The sequence below is a fragment of the Microtus pennsylvanicus genome, chromosome 14 (genome assembly GCF_037038515.1).
Source record: "Microtus pennsylvanicus isolate mMicPen1 chromosome 14, mMicPen1.hap1, whole genome shotgun sequence".
In the NCBI taxonomy this organism is placed as follows: Eukaryota; Metazoa; Chordata; class Mammalia; order Rodentia; family Cricetidae; genus Microtus; species Microtus pennsylvanicus.
Window position 1 is genome coordinate 55605855 of NC_134592.1, and position 20214 is coordinate 55626068.

General features: G+C 36.9%; 1 protein-coding gene across 6 annotated transcripts in view; it reads left to right on the plus strand.

Annotated features, from left to right (window-relative positions):
- The window catches only part of Ralgapa1 (Ral GTPase activating protein catalytic subunit alpha 1), a 214732-nt gene that overhangs the window by 25285 nt on the left and 169233 nt on the right, over window positions 1-20214 (plus strand). For all 6 annotated transcript variants that reach the window (XM_075948111.1, XM_075948110.1, XM_075948115.1 and 3 more), the window contains exons 2-7: window positions 6232-6342; window positions 6967-7016; window positions 9731-9788; window positions 15093-15136; window positions 15491-15668; window positions 18928-19043. In XM_075948111.1, coding sequence (XP_075804226.1) covers window positions 6232-6342; window positions 6967-7016; window positions 9731-9788; window positions 15093-15136; window positions 15491-15668; window positions 18928-19043 — 557 coding nt within the window. The remainder of the gene's footprint in view (window positions 1-6231; window positions 6343-6966; window positions 7017-9730; window positions 9789-15092; window positions 15137-15490; window positions 15669-18927; window positions 19044-20214) is intronic.

The following is a 20214-nucleotide window of genomic DNA, read 5'->3' on the forward strand; positions in this document are numbered from 1 at the left end:
TTTTTGCTAGGCATTGAGTTGAATCTGTAGATTGCTTTTGGTAAGATTGCCGTTTTTACTAGGTTAATTCTGCCTACCCAAGAGCATGGGTACACCACTTTCTGGTGTCTTCTTCAATTTCTTTCTTCAAAAATTTAAAGTTCTTGTCATACAAGTCTTCCACTTGTTGGGTTAGAGCTACTCTGAGATATTTTATGCTACTTGTGGCTATTGTGAATGGTGTTGATTCTCTGATTTCTTCCCCAGCCCCTTTATCATCTGTACAAGAAGGCCACTGATTTTTTTTTAGTTAATCTTGCATCCTGCTATATTGTTGAAAGTGTTTATGAGTTGTAGAAGTTCCTTGGTAGAATTTTTGTGGTCACTGATGTAAACAATCATATCATCAGCAAATAGTGAGAGTTTGACTTTTTCTTTTCCAATTTGTATCCCCTTGATCTCCTTTTGGTGTCTTATTGCTCTAGCTAGGACCTCAAAAGCTATATTGAATAGATATGAAGAGAGTGGACAACCTTGTCTTTGTTCCTGATTTCAGTGGAATCACTGGGAGTTTCTCTCCATTTAGTTTGATGTTAGCTGTTGGCTTGCTGTATATTGCCTTAACTGTGTTTAGTTATGTTCCTTGTATCCCTGCTCTCTCCATGACCTTTATCATGTAGGGATGTTGTATTTTCAGCATCTAATGAGATGATCATGTGGTTTTTATTTTTCAGCTTGTTTATATGGTGATTACATTGACAGATTTTCGTATGTTGAACCATCCCTACATCTGTGCTGCGGGATGAAGCCGACTTGGTCATGGTGGATGATGGTTCTGATGTGTTCTTGGATTTGATTTGCCAGTATTTTATTTAGTATTTTTGCATCAGTGTTCATGAGTGAGACTTTCTTAGTAATGTCTTTCTGTGGTTTGCGTATCAGGGTAATTGTAGCCTCATAAAAAGAGTTTGGCAATGTTCCTTCTGTTTCTATTGTGTGGAATAATTTGAGGAGTATTGGTATTAGTTCTTTGAAAGTCTTGTAGAATTCTGAGCTGAAACCATCTTGTCCTGGGTCTTTTTTTGGTTGGGAGTCTTTTGATGACTGTTTCTATTTCTTCAGCAGTTATAGGCCTGTTTAATTTGCTTATGTACTGGAATTAGTATTGCTGTTGACTTCTAGTTTTATACCATGGTGATCTGATAAGATACATTGGGTTATTCCATTTTTTTTTGTATTTGTTGAGGTTTGTTTTGTTACCGAGTATGTGGTCAATTTTTTAGAAGGTTCCATGAGGTGCTGAGAAGAAGGTATATTCTTTTCTGTTTGGATAGAATATTCTATAGATGTCTGTTAAGTCCATTTAAGTCATAACATCTGTTAGTTTGTAGTAATAGAAGCGGCGGGGCTGCGTCCCCAGCACCCTGGCCACCTGGCTAGCTTATGCTCTGAAATAACAACACACAAACTGTATTCATTTAAACACTGCTTGGCCCGTTTCTATCTAGCCTCTTCTAGGCTAATTCTCACATATAAATTTAGCCCATTTCTTATCATCTGTGTAGCACCGGTCTTACTGGGAAGATTCTAGCCTACGTCCATCCTGGGTCAGAGCTTCATCGCGTGCGTCAGCCTGGGAGAGAGGAGCATGGCGTCTCTGCTCCAGAGAGCAGAGCTGTCGAGTCTGAGCTCACTTCCTCTTCCTCCCAGCATTCTATTCTGTTTACTCCTCCCACCTATGTTTTAACCTATGAGGGCCAAGCAGTTTCTTTATTGCTTAACCAATGAAATCAACAGATTGATATATGACACTCCCACATCCTTAGTTCTCTTATTTCTCTGTTCAGTTTTGTCTGATTGACCTGTCCAGTGGTGAGAGTAGAGTGTTGAAGTCTCCCAGTATTAGTGTATGGGGTTTAATGTATGATTTAAGCTTTAGAAGTGTTTCTTTTACATATGAAGGTGCCCTTGTATTTGGGGCATAGATGTTCAGTATTGAAGTTTCCTTTTGATGGATTTTTCCTGTGACTAATATGAAATGACCTTCTTTGTCTCTTTTGACTGATTTTTTAGCTTGATGTCTATTTTGTTAGATATTAGGATAGCTATACCCGCTTATTTCTTAGGTCCATTTTATTGGTATATTTTTCCCAACCCTTTACTCTGAGATGATGTCTGTCTTGGAGCTTGAGATATGTTTCTTGTATGCAGAAGAAGGATGGATTCTGTTTTCGTATCCAGTCTGTTAGCCTGTGCCTTTTTATAGGTGAGTTGAGTCCATTTACATTAAGGGATATTAATGACCAGTGATTGCTATCTCCTGTTAATTTAGTTTTTATCATTGGTGATGTTAATTTGTGCATTTTTTCTTTGAGATTTGCTGTTATGAGATCATCAATTGTCTGTGTTTTGTTGGTGTAGCCATCTTCCTTGGGTTGGAGTTTTCCTTCTAGTATTTTGTGTAGGGCTGGGTTTGTGGCTAGGTATTGGTGAAATCTAGATTTGTCCTCCTATGGTGATTGACAGTTTTGCTGGGTATAGTAGTCTGGGCTGGCATCTGTGGTCTCTAAATGTCTGCATAATGCTTGACCATGACCTTCTGGCTTTCATTGTGTCCAAGGAGAAGTCAGGTGTAATTCTGATAGGTCTACCTTTATATGTTACTTGGCCTTTTTCATTTGCAGCTTTTAATATTCTTTCTTTACTCTGTATATTTAGGTTTTTTTGTTTGTTTGTTTTTTTATTATTATGTGACGAGAGGACTTTTTTTGGATCCAGTCTATTTGGTATTCTGTAAGCTTCTTGTATCTTCATAGGCATATCTTTCTTTGGGTAGGGAAAGTTTTCTTCTATGATTTTGTTAAATAAATTTTCTGTGCCTTTGAGTTGAACTATTTCTCCTTCTTCTATACATATTATTCTAAGATTTGGCCTTATGGTGTTCCATATTTACTGCATATTTTGGGTTAAGCTTTTGTTAGATTTAATGTTTTCTTTAACTGATGAGTCTATTTTCTCTATTGTTTCTTCAGTGCTTGAGATTCTCTCTTCCATCTCTTGTATTCTGCTGTTCATGCTTGCGTTTGTGATTCCTGATCTTTTTCTCATGATTTCTGTTTCTATAATTTCTTCGGTTTGTGTTTTCTTTATTGTTTCTATTTCAGTTTTCAAGTCCTGGATAGTTTCTTTTATATGTTTGATTTCTTTTTCTTGGTTTTCTTTAAGTTATTTACTGATATCTTCCAATTCTTTGTCTTTTCCTCCATTTCTTTAAGGGAATTTCTCACTTCATCTTTAAGAATTTCTAACATATACTTGAAGTTATTTTTTGTTCATTTTCTTCTTTTTCATCCATATTTGGTTGTTCAGGTCTTGCTGTTGTAGGGTTTTTAGGTTTTACTGGTGTTGTTTTGCTCTTTGTGGTGTAGTGTATGATCTTACCTTTTCTACTCATCTTTTCCTCTAATAGGTGTGGTTGGGGCTGTCTGAGATTCTCTTGAATAATCTTCTAGGTACCAGTGAATCCAAAGCTCAGATGGTTGTTCCTCGTGGTACAGTTAGTGTCACAGTTCTAACCGCTAGGTTACTCAGTGTTCTTGGAGATAGCTCAGCGCTCTGGTCCTTGCTGTGCTCACTTGCAGTTTGCTGTCTCAGGCCTACTTTGGCCTAGGTTGCCGGCTTTACCCTGTTTCTGTACATTCTGGTCTGGATCCCCTCCTGCAGAAGTCCCTGGCTTGGAGTTGAACATGTTCTGGTGGAGATCGCTGACTCTGGATTTGGTTACTAGTTCAACCCTGATCCGCCAGTGTCCCAGAAGTGGGTTGGCTCCCAGGACTTGATTTGCTCCTGGCTTCTGCTTCCGGTGGAGCTATTTGTGAAGCTATTTGCTCTCTGTCCTAGGTTCTGCCCCACTCCTGTTCTGGTGGAGATCGCTGATTTGCTCCTGGCTTCTGCTCCCGGTGGAGCTTGTTTCTCAGGCTCTCTCAGTCCTAGGTGGCTCTTAACTTTAACCTTGACCTCAGTCTGAAATAGGATCCTGCATCCTGGAATCTCAGAAGGAGACTCCAGGTTTATTTATTTTATATAATGTACGAATAATTTGCCTGCTCATCTGTCTGTGTATGTTTAATTCTTGTGGAGACTAGAAGAGGGTATTTTTATCTCCTGGAGCTGGAGTTATAGATGGTATACACTGCCATGTGTGTACTAGGAATTGAACTTGGGTTCTCTGAAACTGCACCACATATCCTTAATGCTGAACTGTGTCTTTGGGAGGCAGGAAGATTTTAAATGTGAAAAGACCTCTTATATTTTATCTAGTTTGTCCTTGTTTTTTCCTCTGCTATGTAAACTTTGTTAATTGACTATCAAACATTTTATCAGAGTTTTTGCTTGCTATTGTGTTTTTAAATATAAATATAGAGGGGCTGAAGAGGTAGCTCAGTAGGTCTGAGCATGTAATACCCTTGCAGAGGACCAGAGTTCAGTTCCTAGTGCCCACACCAGATGACTCATAATCACCTGTCACTCCAGTACCAAGGAATTCAGTGCCCTCTTCTGACCTCCATAGACAATTGCACTCATATGCACATACTCCCCCTTGGCCTCCTCTGCAGATATACACATTATTTAAGGTAAAAATAAATCTTAAAGTAAACAAGAACAACAAAATCAGCTTAATTTGGATAGACCCATCTCCCCTGCTTAGTCAGGATCGAGCTATATAGCTCCAAGACTGGCCTCAACTTTATAATCTTCCCATTTTAAACTCCACTGGAAGTTCAGGAGTGCGTCATTCTGCCTGGCTTCAGTACTTGTTTATTAGGCTTACCCCACTGTGCAGCTTCCAGGCTTTGTTCATAGCCAGCCATCTGGGAAGGAAATGGAGGGACAATATCTCAGCTCCTAATATGTTGGGAAGTCTTGGGTTGAGTCACATGTGCTTTAGAGTTTTTGTTTTGTTATTCTCATTTTTTTGTTTCTCTTGGGACATTGTATTTTTAAGATTGGAAAATTTAGAGGTAACTATAATGTATTTCCTTCTCAGTTCATAGTTCTTAAGTTTATTCAAAAGGAAAATGTTTTCCTTGATCATATTTGTCTAATTTTTTTTTTTTGGTTTTTCGAGACAGGGTTTCTCTGTGGTTTTTGAGCCTGTCCTGGAACTAGCTCTTGTAGACCAGGCTGGTCTCGAACTCACAGAGATCCACCTGCCTCTGCCTCCCAGAAATTTTTTATTTTCATATTCACAAAATAGATATATTCTATGACTTTCTCAGGTAACAGGTAGTTTTTATAATGGAGACTATACAGAATAGCTGTGCAGAACATGGGCAGCAGTTGCAGTTCATTAAACGTTGAATGTAATTCTGTGTTTTGAATTTCCATATATGGTTCTTTCATTTCAACTTCATAACCTAACTTTCTTTTGTGCATATAATTGTATATTTTGTTTGTATTCTGTACTGACAAATTCTTGAGAGCAGTTTGTGTTTCAAGTTTTATAATCCTCAAATGCTCACTAACAAAGTCTGTTGTTAGGTTATTTATTTACTGAATTATTATAAATTATTATTATAATAATTCTTTAGCTCTTAGGGAAGATAATAGAAAATCTGGAGCCAGGAATTAAAAATAGATCTTATTTTAGAGATTTATTTATTTCCGTATTGTGTATGTATATGGGTGTTTTTGTCTGCACGTACATCTACATACCAGAAGAGGGCATCCTATCCCACGGGACTACAGTGATAGATGGTTGTGAGGCACCATGTAGTTGCTGGGAATTGAAGGACCTCTAGAAGAGCAGCCAGTGCTCTTAATTGCTGAGCACTCTCCATCTCCATCCCCAAAATAGAGCACTAGATTTTGAGTCAGTCAGTCAGTTTCTGTCTGTCTATCTTCACCGGGTCCCACTCTGCTTCTTAGGCTAGCCTTGATGTCTTGATCCTCCTGCTTCAGCCTGCAGGGTAGCTGAGATTACAGCTGTGCAGCACTGCACCCAGTTACATCGATTGTTTTTAAAACACAAAGACTATGATAACTTTACCCATATGTAAAACTTAAATATGTAAGGGCAAAAATTGCAAAAATAAAGAAGCAGTTATTTGTTTCGTATATTTGAAAATGATAGAATTTCAGGTGCAGATCTTTGACATTGAAGGAAATTTGGTACTGTGCATGTTTGCTAATGACCATTTAACCTTGGTGGAATAGTTTGTTAAGGACTGTTTTGTTGTTGTTGTTTTTCAGAGAATGCAGAATCTATTGACCTTAAACAGTTTTTTGACCAACATTTTTCACATATATACTATGTGTTTTTTGAAAATTTTGTGACTATTGAAGCTAGTCTTAAACAAAAAGGTAAGATATTAACATATATTATGACTTGTATGTTTATGTTTCTAATAGTCATAAGCATTAACTTAAAAAGAGGATCTAGGCATTAGAATTTTAGTAAAGTTTTATTTTGATACCTTTCTTATACTATCAGAATTTACGTTTGAAAGGAAACCAATATACTTGTATGACTATCCTTATTGCTTTGTGAAGACTTAGAATATTTGCATTTTTCTGGTCAGGCTTCCTCAGCCTACCTTCTTTGTTTTGCCCTAGGAATGTTTGAATAGGAAAAGTGTTTTTCATGTTCAAATCTCATTTAGAACCCACAATATATGATTTGTTATTAGATGTTAGTATAACCTAAATCTTTGTGTTTATCCTGGGTATTGAATCGAGGACCTTGTACATGTTAAGTGTAGTCTTTCCAACCCCCAGACCTAGAACCCATATTTAGAGTAATTATGCTAAAGAATAGAGAGAGGGGCCGTAATACTGTCTGTATAATAAATAGACTATGCTTTAGCATTTCCCTAAAGAATTTCTGAAGAAAAGCCCAGGGATTGAAATATTTAAGTTCATTAAGTATTGTTAACAGTGAGTATAAAATGATATATTTCAAGTATTTTTCTGTTAAAAATGTTTCAGGTCACAAGTCTCAAAGAGAGGAATTGGATGCTATACTTTTTATTTTTGAGGTAAGTACTGTGAATCATACCTTTTAAACTTTCCCAGAAATAATTCTGGGAGGCTGGAGAGATGGCTCAGAGGTTAAGAACAATGATGTTCCTCAGAGGTCCTTAGTTCAATTCCCAGCAACCACATGATGGCTTACAACCCTCTATAATGAGATTTGGTGCCCTCTCCTGGCCTGAAGGCATACGTGCAAGGAGAATCTGTTAACATAATAAATAAATCTTACAAAAAAATAATTCTGGGAACATATGAAGAAATATATTAAAATTATCAGATACATAATGAAACACAGTTAATCTGCCAGCTTTTTTGCGGAACTTAATTTATAACTTAAAAATGTATATGACTAAGTTTGTGTATGATTGAAGCATAATGTATTTCTAGGGACAAAATTGTATATGCTTTTGACGACACAAAATTAATAGCATATTTGTAAAATGAAAATTTTAATTTTTATAAAGTTTACACAATTATTTTAACCTCTAGAATCTTTGTCTAGGTGATTTATCATTTATTTATTTTTCTTTTTTTTTCCCTCAAGACAAAGTCTCTGTAGGTGGAGTTTCTCTATGTCCTGGCAACTGCCCCACAAATAACCAGAGCCTTAGTATTAATTATAAATGTATGGCTGATAGCTTAGGCTTGTTACTAACTAGCTCTTATAACTTAAACTAACTCATTTCTATTAATCTCTGTGCTGCCTGAGGCTCATTTACTTCATCTATGAACTTCCCATATTGCTTCTTCCATGTCTGGTTTGCAACTCCTCAGACTCTGCCCTTTTTCTTCCCAGCGTTCTCTCTATCCTGAAAATCCTGCCTAGCTATCGGCCAATCAGCTTTTTTATTAACAATGAGAGCAACACATTTTCACAGTGTACAGGATTATTTCACAGCTGGTCTCACTATGTAGTCCTGACTGGTCCAAAACTTGCTATGCAGACCAGGCTGGCTTTGAACTCACACAAATCTGCCTGCCTCTGCTTCCTAAGTTCTGAGACTGAAGGTATGTGTCACCATGCCAGTCTTTATCATTTAGTTTTGATACAGGGTCTTATAGTGTTGTATGATACTATTCCTGTGGGTGTGAACAAACATTTACTCACTCCAGATAGAGAACTGATGGAAGATCAAAGCAATACGCACTAAAGTCTAACTTTATGGACCAGTGAATTTATTGGGTTTACAGGAATATGCATGACTGACTCAGAGACAGCTGAAAGCCCACCACAGCATGGGTGATGACTTCAGAAAGTTGGAACCCTTGACCTTTGTGCACTACATGGGAGATCTCTCCTTAGCAGTCCTTACTGTTGGTTTAGCCTTAGGGTTGGGGAGGAGGGTTTATGTACTAAGTTTCAGGGACTTTCTGAGACTTGTGAGTTATTTATTTCCTGTGCCTTAAAGAAATCACTTTAGAACTTCCTGAATCTTAATCCCCTCCAGGATGGACTGTTTGAATTGGGAAGAAATTGCTATACAACACACATAGCTCAGGCTGGCCTTAAACTTCTGGTCTTTTGTCCACATGTGTTTGGATTAAAGGCATATACCACCACACCTAGCTCATTATTTCTGCTCTAATGGCTTTTCATTATAAATTTGAACAAAATAGCCTTGTTTTGTAAATTGTTGCTTTATATCAGTTTGAATTGGATTGGGAAAATATTTATAAATAAACAGAAAGCATTGCTTGGAGGTAGATAAGCTCTGCTAAAATTTGTTTCTATTTTTAGCACATTCAGAAATTATGCCCCTCTCATCCCTATTTTAAAATAACTGTTATCAGAGGAAATAGTCATAGAAATATTCTTGTCTTTACTGAGACTGTAGAGACCGATAGAAAGCCAAGACTAGAGCTGATGACTTCAGAGACATCAGAGAGAGAGAGCATAAAAGCCCATTTCTCATAGTTGAGATGCTTGTGCATCTGCAGTCCCGCTACTCAGGGGGGACAGATAGTGAGACAGGAAGAATGCACGAACTGGGAGTTCATGAGCACGTCAGTCACCTATGTAGAGTAGGCTCTTCTAAGAATGAATGTATCTGGACATGGTGGTGCATGCCTACACTCTAACCATTGTGAGGCTAAGGCAGGAGACTTACAAATTTTTAGGCCAGCTTGGGCTACATGGTGAGCTCCTGACTCAGAAAAAAGAAAAACAAAACAAGGTACTAGAAAACAGTAACTAATACTCTGAAATTAATTTTCACTGGTCTCGAATTCTTTGAAACCTGATTTTATTTGGTAGGTAAACTACCTTAAGTCGCTACATGAGGAGCTTGTAAGTGGAATAGTGAGCACAAATGTTTGGGGAAGATTAAAAGTGTCCTGGAGAATGCTTGGAGTATGCTTGCTCCTCTTAAATTTAGGGTGGGTCTTCCAGATTCAAGTAAATCTCTCATAGGACTGCCCAGATGCTTGCATCTTAGTTCATCCCAGATCCAGTCAAGTTGACAACCAAGATTAGCCATCAAAAGGACAACATACTTACTTTTTATCACTGTTAAAGATAATTTTTATTCATTTTTCTCTTCCAGAATTTCTTTAATATTGCTTATTACTTTTTGCGTAGGAAAGTTCAATTATTTTACTAGTTTGTATTTGCTGTACTTTAACATAAGAAGCTCTTCATTTGGCCTTCATATTTCATACTTCACAATATATTGACTCATTATTTGATTTCATTCTTTATTTTGCTTATATTGATTTTTAGAAAATTTTACAACTTCTTCCAGAAAGAATTCATCAGCGATGGCAATTTCATAGTATTGGTAAGTAATATAAATATATATTTCACATCTGAAATAAATTATACAATAGCTTACCAGTTATTTTTTTAATGAGTTCATGTTTGTTTTACTGAAAACAGACTATAAGAGGCTAGCAACATGGCTCAGTAGGTAAAGTGCTTGCTGGCCAGCACCCAGGTCTAAAGAGCCAAGGGTGGCAACCAAGGGTGGCCACATTCATACCAGTAACCCCAGTGCCATGGTAGAGACAGACACTGAGCCTCTCTGACCTACCAATCTAGCTAAAACCACAGATTCCAGGTTCAGTAAATGACCCTGTCTTAAAACATAAGGTGGAAAGCACCAGTATTAATCTCTGGCCTCCACTTTCCACACACATATGCATATATGTACATACATGAATTTAGGGGTGAGCTAGGTGTAGTGCCACAGGTTTCTAATCCCAGCTACTTAGGATGCCAAAGCCCGAGGATCACAAATTTAGGGCCTGCCTGGGCAAGCAAGACCCTATCTAAAAATGAAAGAGTGAAGAATGAGCTGGGTATATAATCAGTGGTGGAGTGCTTGCCTAGAATATGTAAGCTTCTAGATTTCATCCTCAGTACTATAGAGAAGAAAATACACAGGCAGACTGGGGATCTAAGACTGAAATTTAAATGAAGGGCCAATGGTCAGTGGTAGATCTCATGGTTTGCATGTGAGGCCCTGGTTCAGTTTCCTATAAATACACACAAAGGAGGGGAAAAAGATGAGTTGAGGAACAGGAGAGAGAGGAGAATGTGTGTGTGTGTGTGTGTGTGTGTGTGTGTGTATACACACATATATTGACTTGGTACACAATACTGTGTTTTTTATCTACCTCTTTACTCTGAATGCATTAACAATGATGATGGATTATTTTTAAAAATAGAAGCAGGCTTCAACTCAAGATAAATATCTTTGTGAATCACAAATAGGAGAGAAATGGAATGCAAAAAAAGGGAGAATCTATGAAGCTATGGCTTCTGGCTTGTTTTCTGTGGTGGGGTCTCTCACATTATAGTCCAGATTGTCCTAGAACTTGTCATGTAGCATGAGCTGCTCCTTAGCTGTGCACAACTGCTCAGCAGTCCTCCTGCTTCAGCCTTTGATTACTGAAGTAATTTTTGGATAAATTCTCACTATGTAGTCCAGACAAGCCTTGAATCCATGATCCTCTTGCCTCTGCCTCCCATGTGTTGGGATTATAGGCATATGCTCCATGTATGATAGCCCCAAATTTGAAAACAAAGCAGGGGGACTGGAGTTAAGCTTACTGTTACTTGAAAGATCAAAATATGGCTGTCTAGTTCATGAAACAAAAGCTGAAAAGAAGAAAGAAAGAATATGTTGTAGATTACTGTGGAGTCCAAGTAGGAGAAAACAGACTTTTTGTTTTTTCAAGAAACAAGCTAAAACAATGAAGTCAGGTTTTGCTACATTCAAATTATAACCACAGGGATTTTGAGCTGTTATTATAAGACTTATTTCCAACCCCCTTGGTTAAAAAAGGGATCAGCAAGTAAGTGGTCAGTGCTTCTTCAGTGTTCGCACTGTCTGCCTTGGTTGCTGGAGATTTTCATGCCTTTTGTCATAGGGAGTAAATGGCCCTATGTCTACATTGTTGAGCCAGAACGCAACTGATTAGAAATTTGTGTATGCTTGTATTTGAAAAGAGAGTCACAGTGTCTAGAGAGATGGCTCAGTGGTTAAGTGTGCTTGCTGCTCTTACAGAGGGCCTGAATTCAGTTCCCAGTGTCCACCTCAGATAGTTTACAGCTGTGCCTCTAGCTCCAGGGACTCTGTCACCCTTTTCTGGCCTCCTGGGGCACCTGCACTCACATGCACACATTCCCATTTAGACACGAACATATACACATAACTAAAAATAAAAATGAAGTTTTAAAAATCTTGTGTATATGTGTATGTGCTTTCTTGTCACTATATGCACCACATGCATGCAAGTGCCATGGAGGCTGGAAGAAGGCAGCAGATCTATAGAACTATAGCTAAAGATGGTAATGAGCAACCTACCTGAAGGGGGCTCAGAGAACTGAAGAGAGGAATGAGTGTTCTTAACCACTGAGTCATCGTCCAATTCCCAAAATAAAATTTGAAAAGAAAGAAAAATCAGAGGTTTATTTAGGCCTCAATTTCTTGGTTAGTCGTGCAAATAGAAGCTTTTTCAAATTATTTCAGGAAAATAAAGGAATATTAGACAGAGATGAGGGAATATTGATATAATGAATAAAACATCAAAATCTTAAATAAAATGAACTTTAAGGATTGGCTTGGGGCTTTAGCTCAACAGTAGGATGTATGCCTAGCATACAAGTAGTCATGGGTTAGAGCTCAGAACTGCCCCCCCCAAATTAAAAATTATTTTTGCATTACAGCATACAATATTCGAAAGACAAGCTTTAAAAGGTGTTCAAATATTTTAATATACATTACACAAAAGATATTACCAGTGAGCACATAACAAAGTGCTCAAAAGAATAGTGAACTTTGATTTGAACTTCCTTATCATGGAACTGTTCTTGAAGATTGTCTTTGATGATTGTCTTTGTAAAACTTTTTTTGAGACATCTGAACTTTTAATATATTTCTTTATCCATTTCTATATAATGTTGAACTTTTAATATTGTATTTATCTATTTATTGGTCTTTTTTTTTAGAGGCAGGGTTTCTCTGTGTATTCTTGGCTGTCCTGGAACTAGCTTTATAGACCAGGTTGGTCTTGAACTCAAGAAATTCTCCTGCCTCTCCCTTCTGAGTGCTGAGATTAAAGGTGATCCACCCCTGCCCAGCTTAGATGTGTTATATTTCTTGAGGACTGCGGCCTTTAATCACCAAAAGAACTTTATGTTACCTAGTTGTCATAATTAATCATATTCCAAAAATGTGTATAACTTGTGAAAATTCATAAATGGTGATTTTCTTGGTCATTCAGATGATTTCCACAAGCTGTTGGCTTTATGAGTTATTAATGAAAGAAAATATAACTGTAGTTGATTTAAAAATCACTTCATTAAGATACATAATTTGCATAGATAAAATTTATTCTTTGAAGTAAAATTCAATATTTTTAGAAAATAGTCCTCATAGTCCAGTTTTAGGATATGTCTATCCTCCTCACATAGTTTTTGAAGCCATTTGTCAAAATGCTAGCCTCAACTATGTTGTAAACTCCAGGCCAGCCTTGCCAAAATCCAAAATTAAAAAAAAATAAAGAAAACACCTCACAAGGTTTTTTTTTTTTGTTTTGTTGTTTTTTCTGAGACAAGGTTTCTCTGTATAACAGTCCTAGCTGTCTTGGAACTCTGTCAACCAGACAGGCTGGCCTTGAACTTACAGAGATCCTTCTGCCTCTGCCTGCCTCCCGAGTGCTGGGAATAAAAACAAACACCAATGCCTGGCACCTCATAAGTTTTTGAAAGAAGTATTTGGTTTATCTTTGTAGTACCAAAGTCAAGGATTTCTTTATAAAAAGAAAATACACCTAAAATATAAGTGTCAGTCATAGGGAAATTTATACACACATAAACACAAACATGCAGACACTTGCTTTTTGCTGTTTTAGATACAGTCTCACAAAGCCTAGGCTGCCTTCTTACTTGATCTGCAGCTGAGACTGGTCTTGAATTCCTAATTCTTCTATTTCTACCTACCTAGTGTTGGGACTAAAGCCATGAACCACCGCACCTGGTCTAAACTTTAAGACATTTGCTGTATGTGAAAGAATACTCCTCCCCCAACAAAAACATAACTTACTGGTCTGAGAAAAGATAGCCCCAGTTTATAGAGCTGGCAGAAAATTAGTAGGACACACACACACAAACACACACACAGACAGACAGACACACACATAGAACTGTTAATATTAAACAAAAGCAAAAACTTGAGGGCTGGAGAGATGAACCAGTGGATGAGAAGATGTGCTGCTGTTCTGGAAGATCTGGTTCAATTTTCCAGCACCCACAGCAAGCAACTCACTCCAAGGGAATACTGATGTCCTCTTCTGGCCGCCAACAGCACCTGCACACGTGGCATTTGTTCACACAGACACGAACACATACATGTAAATAAAAACAATACAGATCTTTAAATTACAAAGGTTTGTCCACTTGAAAATTATAAAAAAACATAATAAACAATTGAATGAAATTTGAATGGACAGACAAAAGGACATTTATTGTCACCAGAAAACATCAAATGGAAACATAAAAACTTAACACTAATTAATTATCAAATGTTAGAGTCTGTCTTTGGGTCATGCTGCCATCACATACCAGAGCAGTGTCACATACTGTTTGGTATTGTTAATTTTCATTACATTGTAAAATTTCTTAACATTTGGTAAAGCTGAAAGTGAGTGATTTTACTGCAGTTTATATGTCTAAGAAAAGTCATATTGTAACAGTCATGAATAACTATAACATTTGTTATAGTAGTCTTGATAGTGGCAGAAAATTGAAAGTAAGCCAGATGTAGATGTCTTTGTATAAAGTAGATACATTTTGTAGTATATTTGCATAATGATAAAATTTAAAGTAGTTAAACATGAATTATCTAGAATTACATAGACCCGTGTAGATAAATTTGAAAAGTTAATACTAGATATAAGAAGCAATAACTTATAAATGAGTTGCTGTATATGATACCCTTTATATAAGGTTTTAAGTGATTGATGCCAAGAAATAAATAGGTTTATAAGTAAGTAGTAATATAAAAATATTTTTGTAAGTGATAATTCCAAAACATATGAAATGCTTTCCTCTAGAGAAGAAAGGAAGAAAATGATTTAAGCTTCAATGTGCCATTGTATGGTTAAGTAAAACAAAGATAAATGTTTAAATAATAACCAACATAATATCGTATTTGGATTTGTTCATAGTGAATATTCATTTCTGGATGTTACTGTAATGAAAATAATTATTAGGAAATAGTGAAATTAATGAATGTTCTTTTGGTTAATTAAAACCTTTTTACAGTAGTTTTTATTAGTGGTAAAATGTTTTCTTTATATTTTCAGCATAAATATGAGGTGGATAGATAGTTGAGTTAAGCAAAATTTTAGGATCAAATTTTGTCAATAAAGTAAACATGTTTAACTGTGTTGAAAGGTGACTTTTTTATATGCCCCTCTGATCTCAGTTTTGATCAAAGGGTTTACCAAAGTCACCAAGAACAATTTAGAGATTGCCAAGGACTTGTTTAAAAGTGTTTTCAAGTCTGACCGAGAACTCTGACATTTATAAATATATAAGAAGATAGGAATATTTAAAATCATGTTTTTTTTTTCAGGTTTGATTTTAAAGAAACTACTCCACACAGGAAACTCCTTAAAGGTATAATATAATTATACTTATTTTCTATGACAAAAAATAGCCCCAAAAAACCCTGAGTAAAAGAGCTGGGGTGACTCAGAGTGTTTGCTAAATATATGCAGGGCCCTGAGTTGGTCCCCAGAACTGCATAAAGTAGGTGTGATAACGCCCTCTTGGGACCCCAGCACTGAATAGCTGGAAGCAGGAGGATTTCAAAATAGTGGGAGTTGTAGAGATGTCCTGGGTGTATCTGTTTTCACTCTCTATCCTGTCTTTTTCTTTCTTCAACAAAATAGCATTCTAAAGAACTGTGTTTTAAGGAGCAAGAAAGTATGTCCATTAAGAAATACTGTATTTCATTTTATTTTATTTTAGATCAGACGGGAAGGTGTTCGTCTCTTCTTGCTATGGTTGCAAGCTCTTCAGGATAACTGTAGCAAAGAACAACTCTGGATGTTTTCATGCTTGATCCCTGGGTTTTCAGCACCACAATCTGAATATGGACCTCGAACTTTAGATAATCTTATTAATCCTCCACTCAACCTTCAAGAAAGTAAGATTGATGAGATGTTTTCTGTCAGCATGTTTTCTGTAGAATTTCTTTTTTAAAAACGTGTTCGTTTATATGCATTTTGTGTAGTATGCAGTATGCGTAGTATTTTGGTGCACAAATGTTTGTAGTATATTTACATGTGTGCAAGTGTACTTGTCCATGATGGCCATGTGGAGGTCAGGCATTGACAGCTGGATATCGTCCTCAGTTGCTTCTCCGTCCTGAGTCTGAAATTCACCGTTCCAACTGTACTCGCTAGCGACAATCCTCTACTCCTGCAGTCTACTTGTTTTTGCCCCATAGTATTGGGGTTACAGGTCTTCAAGGCCATATCAATCTTTTTTTAGTGTAGGTGCTGGTGATCTGATCTCAGGTCCTCATATTTGTTTAGTAGGCTATTTACTCTCTGACATCTCTGCAGCCTTCTGTATAGTTTTTGTTTTTAATGTCAAATGTCTGTTATGGTACATGGTATTTCAAGGCAGATAAATTGGAATTACTCTAGCTTGGTGAGGCCTGCAGGTTAAGAGAGCTGTTGGAACCGTACTTTGCTACTTAGTTTCCAAGAAAATGCACATTCCATGCCATTGGCCTATGTAGACAATGTATGTGTGTAGCTCTCTTTGCATGAATGATCAGGGTTAGTCAGAGGGAACAGACGTTCATAAGTTATTGTGGGCAGGAGATTTTATTGTGGTTTCATGGAAGGAAGTAACAAATCAGTAAGAGCAAGTAAAAATCAGCTAGTGTAATAATTTAAGTGGGTTTTCATACAAAAAGGTGGTCCCTAGTTGTCTAGTCTTTGGCCCTGAAGTGATCAAGGCAGGAAAATAATACCCTTGACTCAAGAGTATAGAGGACTGTATGGGGGCGTGGACTTTAGACCAAGTGGTTTGTATCTGAGAGTCATCATTAGCAGGTTAGTCAATTACTATCTCTAGGAATTAACCAGCCCCGGTAAGGACATTATCTCTGGCAGCCAAGTTCTAGATATCAGAGCATCTAAACCATATTAGGGCTAATATAGACCTCTTCACATCATGTTTTGCTGTGTTTTTTTGAGATAGAGTTTCATATATTTCAGGCTGGCCTTAAATTCCCTATGTAGTAAAAGATGACCTTAAAAACAAGATTCTCCTGTGGGGATGTATTGGATACTACTCCTGGTTTTAATTTATAATTTCTATTCTTGTGTATTGTTTTGTATGCGGGAATTAGCTTATGTGTACAGAGAAACAGAAGTGTGCTTTTCTTTGTGCAGTGACTATAAACTGCTGCATGTAAAATTTTATAAATTGAAAGTTGCTTTTTTATTTTAAATTTAATTTATGATTTTAGAAGTGTTATTTAACTTCTGTTTTTTTCACTAGTGAATCTTTGTCCTTTTTAGCCCTAAGATTTTCTGATGTTATTTTTTCTTTACATTTTAGTTTTTTCCTTTTAATATTCTGCTTAAATATCAGAGGGTTTTTTTGTTGTTGTTAACATATTCTTCTTGTACTAGTAAGCATTTGTGATAAATGTTGCTGTGTTAGTTGACTAGGGCTGCATAACAAACTACCACAGACTAAGTGACTTCAGGCAGAAGTACATTTCCTGGAGGTTGGAGCTCACAGTAGATGCTGACAGGTCCAGTTTCTGGCGAGCCTTTTCTCAGCTTACATATAGCACCCTCTCACTGTGTGCTCGCATGATCTGATCTTTTCCTTAGTGCATTTGCATGCTTGTGCACACAGAGCAAACCCTCTGATGTTTCTTCTCTTCCTATATCCAGTTTCATACATTTAGGATTGAACCCTAATAGCCTCGGTATAACCTTACATGCTCTCTGTTTAAATACAATCACATTAAGGGTTCATGTTCCAGCAAATGAATTTTGGAAGTACACAGTTTAGTCCATAACTTGTACTCAATTGGATGTTCCATATTATTGTAATATATATTTATTCCAAAAATTACAGGTTTTTATAGCAAAGCAAACTGTACTTGTAGCATAAAATTTTAGAAACAAAACCAAGTTTGCATAAAAGTCTATAAATATACCAGCTTAAGCAGACCACTTACATACATCTGCTTATTTACATACATGTCATTCTGAAGTCTTTAACTAATGTTCCTTGAACATTTTTTCTTTTGGATCACTGCCGTCCATCCCATCTGTAAGTTTCCTTTTGTCTCTATTTTTAGATCTAGCTTTCTTTTTTTTTCCATTAGTTTCAAATGCATTTTGACCAACTATTTTGCATTCTCTTTCTGAGAACAAAATTTGAGCTTTCCTTTAATTTTTTGTGTGTATGTATGTGTGTCTACTTGTCTGTGTACCTTTTGCACATAGGTGTCCACAGAGCCCAGAAAGAGGTCTCAGATCTTCTGGGATTGGAGTGTCCAGTGGTTTTTGAGCCGCCTGATGTAGGTTCTGGGAACTAAACCTGGGGTAAACAAGAGCAGTACACACTCTACAGTGCTGAGCCCTCTTTCAGCCCCGAGAATAGAAGTTTAGCTGTTTACAGAGCTACATTCCTCTATAGCTGCTTAGAAGTTCTTGGGTCTTAAATAGGGGCTTATAGCTTTGCAAAATAAAACACTGGTACTACTCTGTGAGGACAGGGTGCAAATAGTAAAAGGTTGTTCTTTTAAATAGTAAGTTTTTAAAATGGGTGTAGAAATGATATACTGTGTATTATTTTAGAACTGAAAAATACCTTTGTTGTGGGCTTACTAACTTGGGCAGTATAACCAGTTACTGATTGTTCTGTTTGGGAAATTTGAGAACATTTTGCTAACTGTGGGTTTAATTAATTAATTAGTTAATTAATATTTATTTATTTGTTATTTATTTTTGCAGCAGCATTCATTATAGTGAATTAATATCTGAAAAGTAAAACACAGATTTCTCATATATAATCAGAATGCTAACTTTATGTAGTAATGTTTCTCATCGTATTGTGGCAACCTGTAATTGACACTCCCAATGTGAATCTTCTCCAGTGAGGTCCTTGCATCCTCAATCACTACACACCTGCTCATCCCTGTTCAATTTCCTCTCAATCATGGATTCACAAAAAGCCAGTTTTCAAGTTTACAATGATTATAGATTGCCAGGTTATACTCAGATATATTTCAACATAAAATATTCAGAAAACTTTAAGAGCAGTTTTCATTGCTTAATTATTTTGTTAAATTTTATTTGGTCATATTTTTGTATAATATGTAATGCAGTTTGTCTTATGATTATACAATTTTTTTTGTCTTCGGATAGCTCAAGTAACTATAGAGGAAGTTACCCCTCTTGTTCCCCCACAATCAGGAGATAAAGGACAAGAAGACCTCACAAGCTATTTTCTTGAAGCACTTTTAAAATATATAGTAATTCAGGTATGTTACCATCTTTCTACTGCATGGGCACATGGCCTTTTCTCTGTGCTTACTTGCATGCACACCCAGAACCTCCTGGTGTTCTTTCTCTTCTTTTTTCTCCTTATGAAAAGATACTCTCCATTCTGCTGAATAACTTTCCAGTCTTTTATCATTTCTTTGTTATAGTAGATATTTGCATATTTTCTTGAATAGTGACACAATTTTTAATTTTGAAGATATATGTTATTGTCATTTCCTCAAATGAAAATCATTAGGAGATTATGAAACTCAGAGAACTTGTATCTTTCTTTTGGTGTGATAAAGCACCATGAACAAGAAAGACAAAGAGTTTGAGCTTACAGTTGAGGAGGAACAGCAGGGCAACAGGAGTGGAGGCTGAGAGGATGAACTGGAACTGACACAAGTCTTTACATTCTCAAAGCCTGCCTCCCATGACATACTTCTCCAACAAGTCCTCTCCTTCCAAACACTACCATTCTTATTCAAACTGCCTTAGAGCTGAAGAGAGAAATGTGTATGAAGTGGATTCTTTTATGTATGTGTGCATGTGTGTATGTACATGCACATCTGTGTATGGAGGCTAGAGATTGACATCAATTGTCTTCTTCAATTCCTTTTCCACCTTTCTTTTTGATACAGGATCTGTTATTCTGTCAGTGAACCTCATTAGTTCAGCCAAACTGGCTGACCACTGAGCTTCGGGGATCTATTTACCTGCCCCTCTGTCCTGCCATAGATGCAAGCCACAGTGCAGTTTTTCCTTGAGAACCTAGCATCCATGTTCAGATCCTCATGCTTCCAGGCACTTTACCTCCTGAGCCACCTTCCCAGCCCCATGAAGTAGTGTCTTCTGTTTATATTTTGAGACAGGGTCTTACTATGTATCTCTGGCCAAGCTGGAACCTGCCGTGTAGCTCTGGGTGGCCCAGTACTCAGAGATCTGCCTGCCTCTGCTTCTTGAGTGCTGGGTTTGCAGGTGTGTACTATCACCCTGCTGTGAAGTGGACTCTAGATGTGTGTGAGCTTCTTACACAAGTAGTCAGACTTACTTTCTGATCCTGCCATTATTACCAGCACTTCTGATGCTTAAGTGGAATATGAACAGCTGCTTGATTTAGGATCAATCTCTCAAGATGTAACAAGAGGGTGACTGACAGGATAGGAATCA